The 20,255-nt window shown below is 44.3% G+C and overlaps 1 protein-coding gene across 1 annotated transcript; it reads right to left on the reverse strand.

Annotated features, from left to right (window-relative positions):
* Nucleotides 1-564: 564 nt before the first annotated feature.
* SPP2 (secreted phosphoprotein 2) lies at nt 565-18,391 on the reverse strand. The gene is made up of 7 exons (XM_032638299.1): nt 18,313-18,391; nt 18,089-18,213; nt 10,802-10,924; nt 9,585-9,695; nt 3,624-3,678; nt 2,795-2,857; nt 565-650 (listed from the first exon to the last, which is right to left on the reverse strand). Exons 1-7 carry the CDS (start codon nt 18,383-18,385, stop codon nt 565-567), a joined length of 636 nt encoding a protein of 211 aa, XP_032494190.1. The 5' UTR covers nt 18,386-18,391.
* Nucleotides 18,392-20,255: the final 1,864 nt, after the last annotated feature.

The raw sequence follows: 20,255 nt of genomic DNA on the forward strand, positions 1-20,255 counted from the left end.
CGGCAGTAATCTATAGAAGAAGGAAAGGACTGGGCAAAGGAGACCAGACAAATGGTCACCAAGATTGAAATGACTGATCAAGAAAAGGAAGGCAGGTTAGATGCTAGAGATCTGAAAGATCACTATCCAGTTTGCAAAAAGCAGAAAAGTGAATGGGAGGTGGGGAGGTAGGGGCAGCAGTCACGGACCACAATTTTGTCAAGATGCTTAGCAGAGAAGGAAGTAGGGAGGGAAGGCAGCTGTTGAGATGGGGAGACTGGGTCAGAGAAAGGGGGCTGTTCTGTTTGTGGTTTGTTCTTAGAGAAATTTGATCACATCAACAACAGCACATATAAAAGCCATGGGGAAAAGATTGAGGGTTCAAGAATGAAGAGACAGTCGAGGATCAGTATTTGGGAGGAGAGAAGAAAAGGTGGGAGGCCAGACAGGAGCTGAAGAGCAGACTACAGACGTTGCGGGTGTGGAAACAGCAGCTTTAAGACATCCCCACCCTCCAACCCCCCGTTGGTAACTTCCATCTCTAAATACACGTGTTTTTAGCTGTGTCCCCTTACCTCAAGGCTGTCACTCAAAGCCAGTGTTTATTCTTGCTCTGGGCCACAGGTTCAGGCCCCTTCTATTTCCAGGAGGAAAACCCCTTCTCATGATCCCTGAAGATAGAAAGGGGATATACAGGCTCTGTCATTCACATCAAAATCTAAGACAACATGGACTTAGTGACTATAAATTAATGACAAGGCCTGTGACCAGCACCACCAGAGCCCCTCCTGCCAAGAGGCTACCCAAGAACACCATGACCTCATCTTGCTTACCAAGTTCTCCCTCACTCTCGGGTGTGACAGCTGAACCCCCAGCCATACGCCTTCGAGGGCAGGGACTGTCACATTTATCTTTCAGTCCTCTGAGGGATCTGCCCAGGGCTTGTCACACACATTTGTTGAATTAAATTGAATTGTCATGTTCAAAGCAGTCTCTGAGATGGCTGCACCTCTGCGTCAATGAAGGTCCCAATGCCCAAAATGTTTTTAGAATTCAGCTCTGGAATTACCTTCCAAGGAATATAAAAAGGATCAGTCGCATTAATTTATATCTATATAATATTTTTTTTGTCCCAAATGACATTTTCTCAGAGTGGTAGCCAGCCTCAGAGATGGCCCGCTGGTATTCACACTCTCAGGTATTCCCCTCCCACATCGGACCAGGGTTGGTCTGCGTGATTAATAAGCTATGCAGAAGTGATGCTCTATCCCTTTCAAAATTAGCTAATAAAAGACTGTGCCTTCTGTCTTGGGTGCTCTGTTGCTTGTTCACTCTCCTCTCTCTCTCTCTCTCTCATCATGTTCTCTGGCAGAAGCCAGCTGTCATGTTTTGAGGACATTCAGACAGCCCAGTGGAAAGGCCCATATGGTAGGAAACCAAAGCCCTCATTCCAATAGCCCCTGAAGAATTGAGGCCTGCCAACCACCATGTGGGTAACCTTGGAAGTGGATTCCTCAGTCCCAGCTAAGCCTTCAGATGAGATCACAGCCACAATCAACATCTTCTCTACATCATTTTAGAGACCCTGAGCCAGAAACACCCAGCTTGGCTACTTCCAGGTTCCTGACCCTCAGAAACTGTGAGATAATAAATGTTTGTTGTTTTAAGCTGCTAAGTTTTGTGGTAATTTGACACATAGCAATAGATGACTAATGCACCCAAGTTGGCTATTAATCTGATTAACTGAATTTTTTTCCAAAATTAAATCCAAGAGCACATGTTTTCCATCACTACAGAGATTCAAAAGAATGAGCCCTAGACTTGGAAGATAATTCCTAAAAAACTTGTTCAAAAATGTTCTCAGCAGTGGTCACATTTTTAGAATAACTGTATTTCTCCCCAAGTGGCACATTGGAGGGGGTCTAAACTCAGGCCCTTTTTTAAGCAAGCCTCAGATTGTAAGCTTTAGTACTTCAAATAAATTCGGAAAAAGCCTAAGGATGGTCAGACACTGAGCTCAATGAAACATTAATATCTGTGTTATTCATTTTAATGGAGAACTCTGATCAGAGGGTAAATTTCACAACTCTTCTGTAAAGCAACATGAAAAAAACAGAGGCTCTAGAGTCTGACAGATCTGTCTCTAAGTCCTGTCTCTGCCCCTCTCTACCTGGATCAAAGTCCTACGTTGGCCGTGTAGCCTTGGACAAGTTACAGAAACTCATTAAACCTCAGTTTGCCCATCTACAAAATGGGAAGGGATATAGTGTTGCCTCTCAAGATGGTTGTGAAGCTGAAGGAGAAAACTGTCAAGCAATTAGTAGAGAGTTAGTATTTTGTGTCTACAACAAACAACACGAGTTGTTACTCATTTCTTCTGTGTCAGCAGATAAGACACCTGGTTTACAGTGCTCTCATGAAGGTTAAATGAGAAAAGTGATCGTAAAAGGGAGAAACTAAATAACTGTTAGTTCTGTCTGCTTGCTGAAAAGTACAGTTGAGGTTGGAGGGCAAAGAGAAGTTTAAAAGAGTTTGGATTTTTCAGAAAATGCTCCAGATTGGGACAGGAGGCAGGTGAGTGCTGATTTCCTCAGCTAGATTTGATATTTTGATTCCTGACAAATTTTAAGTGAGTTTTGATGCCTCAAAGTTAGCTTTTCAATGATTTGCAAAGCTGGTTTATGAAGGACTGTTCTTTTTTTTTCATTTTCCCTTAAAATATTTTGCATTTCAGGGGTTTATCTCTTATGACATGACTTCAGCAGAGTCTGGCTTGATCAGAAAAGGATGTGTTCGGTGTCCTACAGAAGAAAACGGGAACACTTAGCAAGTGACCGTTCATAAAATGGCTCGCTTTTTGATCTGTCAGGAGTGAGACCTGTAACGCAGTAACAGCCATAAGGCAGGCCCCCTCTGCCCACTTCTGGAATGTTCTATGACTTTATTACTGATGCCACAAATACGCTTTTCCAGGAAGGAAGCAGTGAGAGATCACCAAAGAGTTTTGCTGCCATAAGCTCCAAGAGAAAAAATCCTCCTATTTTACCAATAGGTAGAAATGTTTCCTAAGCCATAGAACACTAACTCAATCCCACTTCAAATGAGAGACCACTTAAGAAGGGGAAAAAAAGAAAGCCCTCCCTCCCCGAAGCAAGATTCTTAATGGGATGGTCACCTCTGGTCTTATGGCTGGAGGATTACAGAATTCAGCCCCAGCCAGTCAGATGAGGTTTAGTCCAGATCCTTCCACCTACACATTGTTTCATACCTGGCTCCTAAAACTGGTCGTGCAGCCAGGAGGGAACAAGCGTGCTCAAGCTGGGGGACCCTCTCATGGTAAAAACCAACACCTGTCCTGCCTAATTGGCAGAGATGTTGGGACATGAAATGGAATCATATATGGAAAGGCTCTACATAAATATAGAGTTGCCTAAATGAAGAGTTGTAACATTATCGCCTACTGTTAAGAAAGGAGCAAAAGCAAACGTTTATTTTCTGTGGTTTCTGTAATTGTTCAAAGCTTATGTACAGATATTTCTAGTTTTAAATGACTCCTTGATAGAGAGCTTCAATATGAAGTTGATTCACACACACAAATATATATATATATATGTGTATATTAAAAAGAACGGATCTCAACTTACCAAGCGGATAACTGTTTCTTGAGGTAGAGGATCCCAAGATATCTCCCAAAACCATCTAAGTAAATGTAGGCATTAGTATGTATCAGCACATAAAAGAGAGGAAAAGGAAGGACACTGCAAAATATGTAAATATTGTCAGGAGGACTCAGATGTATTATATAATTTATTTTTAATGAAATAAGGCAATACATTACATTAAATAACTTTATATGGTATTGAACATGTAATGTCTAAAAAAGCATGTGGGGAAAAGCAACTTACATGAAGTTTAAATTGTCTAAAAACGTTTCCACTAGACTCAAAATGACCCCCAGTTGTTGTGGACGAGAAAGACGGAACCTCTTTATATGGACTTGCAAATCAACTGTGTTTAGGTCAAATTTGTGAGTTTTCTCTCTATGAAGTCCCCATATGTGTTCAATTAAGAAAAAAACAAAAAGTGTGCACGAGTAGTCTTCATGAAGCCACTGAAAGCCCATAGTCACAAAGTAAGGTGGCTGCTTGACTCACAACGTTTCTACCAGGCGTCTGGGCCACCTACCTGTTACCCTCTGCATCGTGAACAGTCAGTTAGCCCGCTGGCTTTTGTCAGAGTGATTGGTCTAGCAAGCAGCACAGTTTAGTGGGGGAAAGAATAATCTTTTCAATAAACGGTGCTGAGACAACTGGATATCCACATGCAAAAGACTGAGGCTGGACCCCTTCCTAATCAAAAAGGACCACGCATCTAAATGTAAGAATCACACAAACAACAAAAGGAAAAAATGGATCAATTGGACTTCATTAAACTTTAAAACTTTTGTTCTTCAAAGTGCACCATAAAGAAAGTAAAAAAAAAAAACTCACAGTTGGGAGAAAATATCTGCAAATTGTGTATCCGATATGGAACTTATATACAAAATATATAAAGAAGTCTTACTACTCAACAAGAAAAGACAAATAATCCAATTTAAAATTTGGCAAAGGAACTTTTTTTCTTTTTGGTCACTTTGCACAGCTTGCAGGATCTTAGTTCCCCAACCAGGGGTCAAACCTGCACCCTCGGTGGCAGTGAAATCGCGGAGTCCCAACCACTAGACCGCCAGGGAATTCCGACAAAGGATTTGAGTAGACGTTTTTCCAAAGAATATATACAAATAGTCAATCATTGCTCATTAGGAAAATGCAAATCAAAACAGTAATGATGCACCACTTCACACCCACTGGAATGGCTAAAATTAAAAAGACAGACAATGATAAGTGTTCATAAGGATGTGTAGAAACTGGAACCCTCATACATTGCTGGTGGGAACGTAACATGGTACAGCTATTACGGAAAACAGCGTGGCAGTTTCTCAAAAAGTTACACATAGAGTTACTTTACGCCCCAGAAATCCCACTCATAGGTAAATACCCAAGATAAATAAAAATATATGCCCACACAAAAACTTGCACATAAATGCTCACACATCATGGTTTACAATAGTCAAAAAGTAGAAACGGGAACTTCCCTGGTGGCGCAGTTAAGACTCCACGCTCCCAATGCAGGGGGCCTGGGTTCAGTCCCTGCTCAGGGAACTAGATGTCGCATGTCGCAACTAAGGAGCCCGGCAGATGCAACCAAGACTCAGTGCAACCAAACAAATAAATAAATAAATAAGTTTTTTTTAAAAAAAGAGATATGTATAAAAAAAGAAGTAGGAACAACACCCATTTTGATCAACTAATGAATGGATAAATTAAATGTGGCTTATCCATACAATGGATTATTATTCGACAATGAAAAGTACTGATACATGCTATAACATGTATGAACCTCCAAACATGCTAACTAATATAAACCATTCACAAAAGAACACATATTGTATGTTTCTATTTATATGAAATGGCTGGAAAAGGTAAATCTATAGACAAAGAAAGTAGATTAGCGGTTACTAAGGGCTGGAGAGAACGAGGAACAGGGTCAGGGGTCTTAGGGTTTCTCTTCTGGATGACGAAGTGTTCATGATTTAGATAGTGAGGAGAGCTGTACAACCTTATGAATATACTAAAAACCACTGAACTGTACAATTAAAGGGGTGAATCGTATGGTCTGCGAATTATTGGGTTGGCTAAAAAGTTCGTTCGGCTTCTTCTGTAACATTGTATGGAAAAACCCGAACGAAATTTTTGGCCAACCCAATTTATTTCAATAACAGTGTTATTAAAAAAAAAAAAAATGGGACACATGACCTAAGACAGGACAATGGGAATAATACCAAGAGGTATCTCCAGCTGGAGCTAGAGAGAAGTGCTGTTTCCTCCTATGTTTAGAGGATATGAATCTGGAGTGGCTTGTAGTCTTGCCTCCAGCTGCAAGGAGAGAACTCATCTGCAGTGAGGGGAGGAGGGACGGAGAAGGAAAAAAATGAATGTGGCCCAGAGAGTGCTGACAGTCACTAGATTGAGTTGTCCAAGAGGACAACTCCTTCCTCTCCTTTCTGGGAACGCGAGCCAGGGAATTATCTCATTTTGGCTTAGGCCACTTCTAGTTGAATTTCTATCATTTGAAATGGGAGAGAGTAAATAAATGAAAGGCCTGTAACTCTCCTCCCCCGAGTTCAGAATTCTTGTTCACTCTTCCTCAGTTTCTCCTTTTGCACTGTTTTGGGTCTCATGGCTGAAACTCTAGCCAAACCTCATCCCGTCCACTTGAAATCAGAAGGATTTGTCCAAAATCAAGTCCATTCATCATCCCACAGATGTTAGCATTTCATCGTGTGGTTGACTGAAGTACCATATAGAAATCATTTATCCTCTACATACTTCTTTTCCAAAATTAAAAAAGTAAAAATAAAAACTGCCCATAATTTAAATATTTATTTGGTTAAGAGAGAATATTAGCAATTTTAGAAATTTATTTGCTCAAATCTTTTTACAAAGCATTTATACTTATTAAAATTATGTAGTGGAAAACCTGAATGTTTTTATGTTAGAGACACTTTCTCTCGTTGTGTGCTTACCAGATATTTGAGCTAAGTCCTATTTCGTAATAATTGGGATGTTTGGTCTTACTCTCCATGGCTTCCATCTTTCTTCACATTATATTCCTTCCTCTGGAAATTCCTTTACTATCTACACATGTTTTTCAAGTGGCCTTTATGTTCATCACTCTGGGATATTTTTTTCAGTTTTCTTTCTTTTATTCCCTACTTCCAACAATGATTTATTTGTTCTATATCTAAATTCATCCCAGTCAATTGTCTTTCATGTTTGTAGTATCATCATTTATTTCACTGAAAATGGTTAACAGCTGTCGTCTAATTTTTTTTCTGTTTCATGTAAGAAATCTATTTTAGAGTTGCCAGGAATTACTTTAAATCTCCATCTGCTTTCTTCTCTTTCTTTCGAATTGCAGAATCCTTTAATTTAAGGAATTTTTTCTTTGCTCATCATCCTTTATGATCTCCTAGTCTTTGAGGCAAAGCAACCTGGAAGTTTATTTTAAAATCTTGTTTGTTTCCGGGACTAACTTAACTTAGTATCAGAGTCTTCTTACAAAACTTGGGACTGGAAGAAAAGTGAGTAGTCTTCAGTCTGCAGTTAGAAAGTTGCAACAGGTTTGTGGGTTGTGCAAACAATCAGAATCAACTTTCCATCTCTTTCCAAAGAGATGGAAGAGGGGTTAAATTAGGCGGCCACTTATTAACTTCTAATGTGTTAAAGGTCATAGAACAGGCATCCATTTCTCTCGACATTCACCACTAACTCCTAGCTCTACTTGGCACTCTCTCTCACCTGCCCTGCCAGCCTCCCAGTGCCCCCATCCATTCTTACCTAGTTCCAGTCTGTTCTTCATCTATTCTGTCACTTCCCTACTTATAACCCTTGACTAGCCCCAAGCCAAGGATCCTTGACATGGCCCATGAGGTCCACCTTGACCAGGCTGGTGTCCTCTCCAACCCCACCCTTATGCCTCTCTTGTCATATTTTTCTCCCAGTCGTGATGGATTTCTGTCCATTTGTACCCATCAGCTTAGCTTCCCTCACACATCAGGGAACTCCGTCAGGCTCTCCCCTGTGCTGGGAATCTCCTCATCCTTCCCCTCCACACCCTGTGCCCTTTGTCCTGAGGTCACCCACCCTCCAGCACCCCGGGGAAAGCTCGCTCTGACCCCACACGCTATTGCATCCTCTTCCTACGTGCTCCCGAAAGCTTGCCTGGTAGTCAGGGTAACCCCTGCTTAATGGACACTCCCAGACTCATCCACAAACCCCACAAGAGCCAGAGCAGTGCTTCTCTTGCTCTCCACTGTCTCCTAGCTTCCCCCATACAGACCACAAAATCAATACGCACAAAATGCTTGTGACCTGATGCTTGGTCCCTGTCCCTTCTGGGTTAGCTTGGCCAGGCGTGTGCCACTGTGTCAGCTGTGAAGCATGCCTTACATCCTGGATACTTTACTGGAGTCGAGGCCCTGGGTACCTGAACTAGCATCAAGGAGATAGGATCCAGAAATCTCCTGGGGATTGACCCTCAAAAGTTGCCAGTGAGAACGAGATTGATCAATAACCTTACGCTCAACTGAACATTTTTGCAGAATTCTCCTTCCAACAGTGAAAACACCCCTGCAACAGGAGTTTCTCACTCCTTCCTAATTCGAAAATGGACTTCCATATAAAATATGGAAGTCCTGGGTATGTTCATAATAGAGGAACATTACTTTTATGTGTAATTCTTGAAGTTGAAATTGTATACTCTTTTCATGTAATTTTCGCTACAGATTTAAATCTTGAAAAAATTAATAAAAATATACGTAGAGAAAGATGTCATTGGACAGATTTGGCTGTATGATGGTAGAAACAATTTTTAAGTAGCAGTCAAAGATATTATCCATTATGAATAAACAAATAACGTAATAGTTATGTTTTTATCCCAAATTAGAGGCTTCCTCCTCATATCATATTGTTGACAATTTCTTCCTCATTTTTCTTGTATTCATTCAAGTATTGACTGAACATCTACCCTGTATCAAACCTTGTCTTAGATGACAAAACACACATTCCCTACCCTCATTTGATGTACATTCCAGTAAGGAAAGCAGTCAGTACACAGACATATACTGTACTGTATATTATACTAATATAATATATACTGTATATTATACATTTACTGTATATTATACTAATATAATTCCAAGTCAGCACTGTATATATTACTGATTTCACAGTATTATTGCAGATGAATATCCGTGCAATTGAAGGAAAAAAGATGTGTCCTGCCATTTACCAAGCATCTATTACGTACCAGATTCTGGACCAGATCTTTCACGTCCATCAACTTACTTGGTTTTCTCAACTTCCTATCGGGTGGTCTCTATACTGGCATTTAACAGATGAAGAAGCTCCAGATCATGGAGATTAAATCTCCTGACCTAGGTTGCAGAGCTGGTAAATGAACACTGATGTATCAAAAATGCCCCTCTTGGGCTTCCCTGGTGGCGCAGTGGTTGAGAGTCCGCCTGCCGATGCAGGGGACACGGGTTGGTGCCCCGGTCCGGGAAGATCCCACATGCCGCCGAGCGGCTGGGCCCGTGAACCATGGCCACTGAGCCTGCGTGTCCGGAGCCTGTGCTCCGCCACGGGAGAAGCCACAACAGTGAGAGGCCCGCGTACCGCAAAAAAAAAAAAAAAAAAATGCCCCTCTTCATTCCACTAAACCACAGAGGCAGTGAGATGCGTACTTAGATCTAAAATTTTGAAGATTTGCTCATTGTTATTTTAAGCTCACATCTTAAATGTTAGGAAAAGAGAGAGAATTGGAAGAAGTAAGGGATATTGAACATGAGATTGCAGGTGTAAACGGGAGATGCCAGCTGAGTCAGCAGAGCTATACCTGAGTGATGCTCCAGCTACTCTGTCACACCGGCCTGCCTGTCACAGACCCACACAGACCCTGAGAGGTAGGTGCTGTCCCAAAGGATGCCGAGCCCCTGCACCTACCTCTTCACTGCTGTTGGACTCGGAGGAGCTGGAGGACCAGTGGCAGCGAACCCACACGTCCTGCACCTGCTCAGCAGACACCCACACGGTGCTTCTGCAAACAACTGCTGGCTGGAAAAGGGGAAGCAGTGAGTTCCACGCCCGGCAGCTGGTAGAAATGGTTAGGACCTATCTAAGAAATCAGGCAACACCATAGGGCTTGACGCAATGATGCAGACAGAAAGGGAAAATTCACAGAGACATTTCATTGTTCCAAAATGAAAATTTCTCAAGACCTAAGCAGAAACAAATGATGACTTAAACGTCTCTTAGGCTTTTGCTACATTACAAGTCCTGAGGGAAAGCAGATGTTCCCTTCCTGAGCACTGAGTGGGCTCCCTCGAATGGCTTTCCTTTTGAACAACAAGAAATGGGGAGATCTCCCAAGGACCCTGCTCTGCTCTCCCTTGGCCTCAGATTTCATTAGAAACAAATGCTAGTGACACTTGGGTTTGGGACCTTTGTGAAACAGAGCCACAGCAAAAAGTCTCACGAAACAACAAAACAACGGGTCCTCTTTTCAGGATTGACACCCCTGTGTAACGACCCAGACATCACAACGATAAAGTAACAAAACCCTGAGACCTCGTACATCTGAACGAGAACGCCTCGGACAGTGAATTTGGGGTGCCTCCCATCCCTGGGGTTAACCAAGCATGGGGCCATGTGCTGGTCACTGGGGAGATGAAACTGACCACGCTGTGGTCCTGACCCCCACGGAGCCCAAGCTGGTGGAGGAGACAGATGTTATACAACAGTCAACTATAAAACAGTGCAACTCGCACCAGGAACACGGCTGGCATTTTAAATTCCTTTAAAATAGAATTTGAAATGTCTCTGGGATTTTTCTTGGCTATTGGCCTCTTCGTATTCACTTTGCCTGGAACCATCATTATCCCTATTTTTAAACAGCAGAAAGCTGAGGCAGCAGGAGTTAAATAATTTGCCAGGATTACTCAGGACTGTGGACTCCAAGAGCTCGAGTCCTTGACCACTGAGTCATGCCGCCCCTGCCCAGGGGACAGCGTGGACACAGTTAGTGGTGCCTCCCAGGGTGTCCAGACGCCAGGCAGTGGCCAAGCCCTTGGTGTGGCTTTGAATCAGGTCCCGGCGATGTAGGAAGTCAGGTGCTCCCTTGCGTTGTTTTCTGGGCTGGTGGCCTTTCCCCCGACTCTTACCACGTAGTAGCCCCTCTGGAAGTCACAGGTGGCGGGGTCCTCCCCAGAGCCCCTCCTGCACGTCGTCTCTCGGATGCGGAGCTCTATGTCCATGGTCAAGCTGTCCTCATCCAGGATGTTGACCTTCATGAAAACAAAGCGTCAGTTTGCCATAGATGTGTTTCTGAAGGTCACACGCTAAGAATGTGTCTCCTTGCACAAGGAGAGAAAGTGACAGAATACCCCACCACTAAACCTTTCAATTGTCGTGGCAATCACCCAGTTCCACGCCCTCATTCTGAAGACCAGGGGAAGAAGTGCTTTACCAAAGGCTCACAAGACTTTACTGAGACAATAGGACCAGAACTTGGGTGTCCTGACTCCACGCTAAGCACTGCTGCTAATGACTTACATTTACGATGACTCCTCAGGAGTTACAGATTCCGTATCTGCAAATTTGCCTACTTGCTAAAACGCACATCTAACCCCAATCAGTACTGGGTGCCCTCACGGCCACTCATGAAGACGCGCTGGGCGGCAAAGAACTTGAGTCGCCAGATGCACACGCTCCTGACCGGGGTCAGATGAGGTGATCAAAGGCTCAGGCTCTTTGCCTCTGCAACCAGACCGGACACAAGTCAATTTCACGGTCTATTGTGTGTCACGGTTTTCTCAGTTTTGTGCTTTTCCTCGGTGATTTTGCTGTTTAAATTGGCCCCCAAGCCTAGTGCTGACAAGCTGTCTAGTTTCCTAGCACAGGAAGGCTATGATGTGTCTGACAGAGAAAATACATGTGTTAGCTGAGCTTTGCTCAGGCCTGAGTGACAGCGCTGGTACAGCGAGCTCAATGGTAACGAATCACCATATATATTAAATAAGTCTTTAAGTGAAAACACACATAAAACAAGGGCACCTATTGATCAGTTAACCGAAATATTGTGACCAGAGGCTCTCAGAAACCTCACCCGGCATTTTCCCAGGATAAACGGCTCCAGATTCACTAACCCAGTGTTCGCAGAATCTTTATGGAATGTAACTGCCGCGAATAACAAGAATCAACTTATCTTAAGTGTCAACGTATGTATGAGATTCAGATTTAATATCTAATATGTAAAAATGATCAATAACCAGGCTCATAAATAACGGCAAGGCTGAGTTTTTAGTCCTACTTGTTTTTAGAAAACCCTGCTTGCATCAGCACTTTTCATCCTGCGTCAGAAAGAGACACAAAGACGCCTCCATCCTGAGCTTGGAGCTAGCCACTTATTTCCAAAGCAAAAACAAAGTATTTTAAGTGTCATTTTCCTAAAAGAATGCTCCATACTTTCCTAATAATTCCCGAAATAAGTAAGTATCAAGTACATCTCTGCTGTACAGTGTTATCCAGCCCCGCTTCCCGGTTGATCAGTTCGGATCTATGAACAAGATTAGACAGTTTTCCACTCCTTTCCACCAAGGGTGGGATACTCGGGGTACCTTCCAAACTTCCTGATGAGGGTGCTGTTCCGATGACACGGACGTCTCCTGACTTACTAAATGCCCACTGTGTGTGCTGTACCAGAAGCACAGCAGGGAAGACCCCACGGAGCTTAGATTCCACCTGGGGCAGGGTGGTGGGGCACCACACAGCAAACACACTAAAGAAAACTGAACAAGGGCCTTCCAGATGGCTATAGGGTTAAGAGCAAAAAAGCATCGTGGCAGTGGGGATGGAGAGCTGATAGTTTAGACGAGGCGCCTGAGAAATCCTCCCAAGGAAGGCGTTTTTAAGCTGGGACTTAAAGGATGGGAAGGAGCCCATCGTGTGAGGAAAAAGCAGAGCCAATGTCCTGGGGCAGAACAAGCCCAGTGGTGGTGGTGAAGCAAAATGAACAAGAGGAAAACCAAACACCCTGAAGTTGGAAAGGAGTGCGCCAGACAGTTAATGGTCCCGTAGCCCGTGGGAACGAGTTTTGACTTCATTCTCATTGCAATGAGAAGTTCTCAGAGGCTTCGAAGAGGTAAGATCTGAGTCACCATGGCTGCTACAAGGAGAGCACACGGGGACAGGGACAAGATGGCAGCAGGGAGGTGGGCTCCACTGCCCGACCCCACCCCAGGCTCCAAAAACTCCTTCCCTTTGAGCTCTTGAGCCCATCCTTTGGCAAATTTGAGTCAACCCACACAGTCACCTACTGCCCAGTGAGGAGAGAGGTGGTGACAGCACCGTGACAGTCGGTGTGACCACTTTCAGGCAGGGAGTAAGGAGATAGTTTGCTTTGGAAATAAGTGGCCACAGCTTCACGCTCGGGATGGGGGCGTCTTTGTGTCTCTTTCTGACGCAGGATGAGAAGTGCTGATACAAGCCGAGTTTTCTAAAAGCAGGTAGGATTAAAAACTCCATCTTGGGCTTCCCTGGTGGCGCAGTGGTTGAGAATCTGCCTGCCAATGCAGGGGACACAGGTTCGAGCCCTGGTCTGGGAGGATCCCACATGCCGCGGAGCAACTGGGCCCGTGAGCCACAACTACTGAGCCTGCACGTCTGGAGCCTGTGCTCCGCAACAAGAGAGGCCGCGACAGTGAGAGCCCTGCACACTGCGATGAAGAGCGGCCCCCGCTCGCCGCAACTAGAAGAAAGCCCTCGTACAGAAACGAAGACCCAACACAGCCAAAAATAAATAAATTAATTAATTAAAAAAAAAAAGAATTCTGAGATTAAAAAAAAAATCTCAGCCTTGCCATTGTTTATGACCCTGTTTACTGATCATTTTTACATATTAGATATTGAATCTGAATCTCTTAAAAAAATTAAAAACTCTTCACCTGGAGCGCATCAAGCAGGCTCTCCCTGCCAGCCCCGCCCCCCCCCCCCCCAACATGCTTCCACAATTCCTTAAAGCAACCTGATGAAAGCAAACTGGCAGGACAAAAGCTTAGTTTAAAAGATGAAAATGCAGGGGGTTTGAGTACTGATAATTTTAACTGTGAGACGATTTTGCAAACTTTTTGCATCTCTAAGCACTTTTACGCACCCTTTCCAGAATATGGAGAAAAGTCAAATAACTGCTTTTTCATCTGAATTCACTTTCAGCCAGTGAATTTCTGCTCTGTGTTCTTTGAAAAATGTGGGACAACCCAAATACTCAACCCTAAGGAATCAACTGGAGAAAATCCCAAACCCAGCGTTACGGCTGAAATAAATCATGGTCCTTTACAATCGGTGTTACAGTGTGGTCCTGTTTTTTTAATATATATATATTTTATACCCACATATGAAGAGAAAAAAATCCAAAAAGACATCCTGCCACATGTTCATAGTGGGTGTCTCAGAGGGCTGGATAACGAATGTTACTTTTGGCTTTCTCTTTCTTGTTGTATCCTGTGACTCTTTATAATGAGTATATTTTGATTTTTTTATTTCAAAAAGAAATAAAAATATACAAGCCATAAAATACCCGTAACAGTTCCTTTTGGAGAGTACAGTGTTTAATGTTATGTGTCAGTTTAGCTGGGCCACAGTGTCCAGAGCTCTGGTCAAACATTGATCTGGATGCTTCTGTGAAGAGGTTTTGGGATGAGGTTAAAGTGGTGGACTTTGAGGAAAGCAGATTACCCTCCTTCATGTGGGTGGGCCTCATCCAATCAGTTGAAGGTCAGACTAGAGCCGAGACTGACCTTTTTCTCAGCAGGAAGCAATTCTGCCAACAGGCGGCCTTCAGACTTGAACTGCAACATCAGTTTTTCCCTGGGTCTCCAGCCTGCTGGCCCACCCTGCAGATTTGGGCTTTACCAAGCCTCCACAGCAGTGTGGGCCAATTCTTTAAAATCAATCTCTCCCTGTCTCTGTCTGTCTCTGACTCTATCCATCTCTCTTCTCTGCTTCTCTGGAGAAGCCTGACTAACACAGTGATCATTTAGGCTTTTCAAACTAAGCCCTTATGATTGGACAAAAAGTAAAGCTCAGGTATAGCTGCCTAGCAGAACGTAGAAAGCCAAAAAGCAAAACGTGCGAAGAGGAAAGGTAAAAATGGACAGAAATGGGCATAGACACATAAAGGATCCCAAAGCTTCCGTGGCTTTGCCCCAAATATCCCAGAATCCATCTACTCCTCACCCTCCCCACACTAAGAGGCTCAGTTGCCATAGGTCACCATCTGCTTCCCACAGTTTCTGTCTGGGCTTCCTCCTGGCACCCCACTCCACACAACAGCTGCAGAGATCTTAGAAGGTCTTCTTGCACTTTATTTAAAACCTCCTCCCAACTACCCCATGCAGAAGGTCCTCCCACGGCTGGAGGTTCTCGTCACTGAGTGAGTCTTAGCTCAAATATGGCACCTCTGTGGAGACTTCTCTCCCATCTGACAGCTACCCCAGCCCAGGCCCAGGCCCATCCATCATCCCGTTTTATTTTCTCCACAGGACTCCCCACTCTCTGAGACTACCTTCACTTATAGAATTTGCACCCCATTCTCCCTTCATCCCCTCCCCTCCTCTCTCTCCCCTCTCTCTCTGCAGTGGTATCTGAGCTCCATGGGGGCACGGCCTGGTCCAGCCTCTCTGTTCCTCACCCCCAGCACAGAGCCTGTGTCCACCTTTCCTTTCTCTGCTTGTGTACATTGAGGGAACAGTCTGTGTGTGCCTAGTGTCAGTGTTGGAACAAGGAAGTCATCGTGGCTGATTACATTTCCCCATGCTCTCCCATCCTTTTTAACCTTGGAGCCCAAGAGTTAAGTTACTTACAATCAATCGCAAAAGCATTTGATCCAAGTCCCTGGTAAATCGCAGTGGTTCCTAACCCTGACTACACATTAGAATGACCAGGAAACATGTAAGAATATGAGCCCCACCCTCAGGGATTGGGATTTAATTAGTCACCATCCTGCCTGGGCATCAGGAGTATTTCAATCTCCCCGTTGATGCTGATGTGCAGGGGTCGAGGACCACTGGGCTTATGAAGCAAACTCAGGGATAAAGTAGCGGGGCCGGACCCCTCACCCTAAGCCCACTGAACTCTACCCCAAACCTCCTGCACATACACAAACATGACCAAACCACTTATTTCCTTCAGACATACTCCGAGAAATGAAACTATGAGATCAAATATTATAAACATTTGCTATTTTTAATGTTTAACGTGTTTATAAGCATGCTTAACAAACTGCACGTTTGCAAAGATAATTTTACCAAATTACACTTTCTCTAGCAGTGTTTGAGATTTCCCTTTCACCTTTCCCCTGGTTATTTTCATTCTGATTTTGTCGGCTGTCGGAGAAGTGACATATTTTTCGCAATGTTTCGAGCTCATTTGTATTACTATTTTGTGAATCGTTTTGTGCCCCCAGGGACAGTGATCTGATCTGTTCCCTCATCTCTTTCCTGAGGACTTTGCTTAGCTCTGAGTGGATCTCTCATGGCTACTGTTATGAAGGGAATTGGCCTATTTGGGGCCATCTTCAGGGTGTTTACAGAAGGCATGACTAACGCATACAATAAAGCAAAATGTGAACCACTTCTAAGAAGAAAGACGTATCACCAGGACAGATCAAAGCAGAAGAGTTCTTCCTCCATTGGGAGAAGAAAGGAAGTTTTCATGGAAGGGACATGGTGAATGTAACTTGGCCAATGAATTCGAATAGTGAGAAAAGGCCGGAAAAACACAAGAATGTGCAGAATTCCAGGTAGCAGAGCAGCGCACAGGAGGCGGAGGGGCGTCTCCCTCCTGTGTTCTCACTGAGGATCACACGCCCACACACACAGGTGTGTTTCTTTGCAGGTGCCTGTGTGTCTAGACTCAGGTGTCTGATACCAAGACGACCCACGCGCTGGAATGTTCTCTGGATGACTACGCCTCATGCTAGCTCGTCTCCACTGGCCAGATTTCCACGGTGTCAGTAACTGGTTCTCTCGGGACCTGTCCTCATGATCTTATTCACTTAATTAACTACTAACTTTCTTCTGTAGCAAGCACTAGCTAAATTACAAGCAAATCTAAACTCATTTGCAAGCTTGGCAAGGGGACACTGATTGCCCCACACCACACGTGGATTTCATTAAGTGCAAAAGATGGAAGCCCAAACAGCCAGTGTACGACGGAGGGGTTCTTCATTCTGCCCAGTCCTCCTCCAGAAGGAACTCGCCCTCTGGCTTGGCAGCTGACCACACGTATCTCGCCGTGCTCTCGCACCGCGACAGCCAGGCCAAGTGATCCCAGTCTGGCCACAACAGCCTGGTTCTGGACTAGCTAAAGCATCATCTTCGTGACCTATGACCCAATTAGAAAAGACAACTGGGACAATTCAATTAATTTCCTGGGAATCTGGAAATAAGAAACTGAGCTAGTTTATGAAGGAGCTGGGTCAAGATGAATGTATTGTATTTGGAGACTGGACCTACGGAGCCATGAGCTGTGTGCCCTTTACAGGAGGAGAGGGGACAAACCAGGTGTGTGCTAAGGTGGTGCCCGGCAGGGATGGGAGAGGTGAGCATGAAGGTGGAGAGGAAGTAATGCCCTTCGGGCCTCTGCGAGGAGGCGGCCGCTGCCTGGACCCCTGGCCATGTCTCCACAGTTCCCAGTTCCCAGGCGGCCCGTCTGCAACGAGTTCTCATTTGCAGGACCAGGAACTTTGTAGAAGCTCCTCACCCCCCATCTTAACCTAAACTCTCCTGCAGGTATTTCTGCTGCCTCCCCACCCCCCTTGCACAGGACGAAGAGCAGGCGGTGAAATCACCTGGGGCCCAGCCAGGAGGGAGGCGATCTGCAGGCTAGTTTCTCATTTCCTTGGAAGGATAATTCTGTTTCTTTCTTTGCCAATCACGGCCTTAGTCACTGGAAGCCCATGAAAATTCATCTTTTCCCCATTTCCCCAAGCTAACAGGAAACAGACTATTACAAAATTGACAAAGCAAAGTGGATTTCTTTGGCTCAAAAGCCAGAATTTATTTCCTATAAGTATTAGGAGCAGAACTGCTGAACTTGAAAAAGCCTCATTTCTAATAAACAAGCAGTTTTTAATAAAACATCTCAAAAGGAACCACGGGGACTTTGGGTCCAGAAGCAGGATGTGCAGAGGGTAACATCTGGAAACAGGAAATGATGCCAGAGGGAAGGAAAATGCAAGAAGAATCAGTCATCCGAAGCAGCTTTGAGAGCTTTACGACAATAATTATAATTAAATCCTTTCTCTATTAAAAAAAAAAAGAGTGTGAAAGAGATGAGTAGCTATTATCTTTTTAAACTGGAAAAATTTTAACGTGTAACCCAAAAAAGGACAAAAGAAAAAACCAGAAAGCAGTATAAAGAGGACTAGAGCAGACATACCAGGCACTTACTCTTCTAACTGAGCTTCTGAACGCCCGAAAGAGATAGGGGCTCAGCGACTGGGAATTCACTTTTGCCACGGAGGCGCTGACAGCTTCCCTCAAGGAAGACGGGTCATAGTCATACACGGGAAAACCTGGACTCATAAACACATGAGGACACAGTGAGACAGGATGCGTGGATGAGGACAGCTCTGCATCATCAAGGGCAGGTGGCCTGACCCTGAACTCCTTACCTGCACAGTAGTGGAACCAGTAGTTCGTTCCAAGGACAAACATGATCAACACCTTCATCACCATCTTCTCCATTCTGGGAAGGATAATTTCAGTTCCGATCCCAGCAGATTGTGTCTATGTGTTTGGGGGTGACCAGTCGTCCCGAAAGCAGCTCTTTATCCAGTGTGACCTGGCTTGCTCACTCCGACTGAAGCAGACTGCGGCTTCAACAGAGACAATTGATCCTGCAGTCAATATTTACTGCTGCCTTTTCCTAGGGAAAGGGTACAGTTTGAGGCCACTTTTGAAGTTTGGACCTCAACATGGGACTTTAGCCCGCGGCAACAGCCATCAAGAGGCGGGGACTCCGCATGCACTGTTTGCTCTTCTCTATTTTAATTTCATCCACATGGACTGCCTATTTCTCTTTATTTTCCTTTCATTTTTGGAGGGAGGGGATGCAACCTTACTTTCAACAAAACAGTTAACTTTACATTTTTGTCCATTTCATTCCCTCTCATATTCCTAAAGATCCTGCAGTTGACTGTTTATAAAAATTATGTGGTTATTTCATGATCAGACTGGAAATTAAGACTGGAAAGGAGAGAATTTAATCTGCAGGGCTTAAATATGCCAAACAAGTTCACGTGCAATACAAAACAGTGACATGCCTCCGTGTCCACCGACCCTCTCTGCTTATGGGCGTTTCCGCATCTCACGTGGATGATAAGGTCTATGCATACTGATGACTCTCACGCACTGTAAGATCCCAAGGTAGTTTGTGAATCATTAAAAAGAAGACACGCTTTACAGTAAATACAGGTTGTGTTACATGCAACTCATGGTGCTCTCATTCCTTGAATTCATGCATAAGAAGCTGTAGTGCCCTGAGGCTCAGAAATACCTGGATCAGAATCCTGGCTCCATACCTGTCAGGCGTGTACCCTTGGGCATGGTACTAAATGTCTCCGAACCTCAACTCCTTGACCTATAAAGTGGGCATAAATGGTTAGATGTAAAGGTGTATTATTAGTCAGGGAGGCACAGAGAGAGAGAGAGATTGATTTTAAGGAATTGGCTCATGCAATGGTGGAGGCTTGGTGAGTCCAAAATCTGAAGCATGGGCTGGCAGGCTGGAGACCCAGGGAAGAGTTACAGTTTGAGTCCAAAGGCCACCGACTGCCACAATTCCTTCCTGCCAAGGAGATCAGTCTGTGTTTATTCCGACCTTCAAGTGATTGGGTGACGCCCACCCACAATACGGAGAGCAATCTGCTTTCCTCGGAGTCCACTGATTTAAGAGTTAATCTCATCTAAAAATTATCACAGAAACATCCACAATAATGCTTGGCCAAATATGTGGGCACCATGGCCAAGATGACACGTAAAATTAAGCATCACATAAAAATTAAATAACAAACCCTTGGAAGAATGCTTAGCAAATTAATGGCTCAATAAACAGTAACTGCTGGTAAGAATTCAATTCAATAAATATTTTTTAGTATCTGCTGTGTAGAAGGCAAGAGGTCCAGAGAACATCAAAATGAACGAATCATCTAGGTCACTCTGCTTAAACAAGGCAAATATAAGTGCCAACAAGGGAAGCATAAATTGCTATGAGAATTCTGGGAGAGGGTGGAAACTTCAGCAGTTTGCTCAGTCCTCCTGACTTTGGTGGTCTTGTGTCTCTTTGGTTAACAGATGCAGAAGTGCCCAACAGGAGAGAAGGAGACTCAGGCCAGGAAGAAAGAGCAGACAGGAAACCACTGGGAGAGAACTGCAGCCGTTTGCCAAGGATGTGGTGTGGGGCAGTGATGTTCTCCAGAGGCAGGTCGGGCCTTGTTACCAACGTGGAGGAGGAGGAGGCGGGTGGGTGGGGGGGACAGGGGAGAAGAGATACGGGGTAGATTTAACAAGAAAGATATGCCTTACAGGAAGTGCAGTGATACAAAATTTTAATTAC

The sequence above is a fragment of the Phocoena sinus genome, chromosome 7 (genome assembly GCF_008692025.1).
Source record: "Phocoena sinus isolate mPhoSin1 chromosome 7, mPhoSin1.pri, whole genome shotgun sequence".
Taxonomy (NCBI): domain Eukaryota; kingdom Metazoa; phylum Chordata; class Mammalia; order Artiodactyla; family Phocoenidae; genus Phocoena; species Phocoena sinus.

Excerpts from the sequence above, each read along its gene's own strand:
- SPP2 (XM_032638299.1), bottom strand. The coding sequence starts at position 18,385 with ATGGAGAAGATGGTGATGAAGGTGTTGATCATGTTTGTCCTTGGAACG. Across the intron at positions 18,214-18,312 it reads CTGGTTCCACTACTGTGCAG|GTTTTCCCGTGTATGACTAT; the intron begins GTAAGGAGTTCA and ends TTATGAGTCCAG. Across the intron at positions 3,679-9,584 it reads AGTCCAACAGCAGTGAAGAG|ATGGTTTTGGGAGATATCTT; the intron begins GTAGGTGCAGGG and ends ACATTTACTTAG.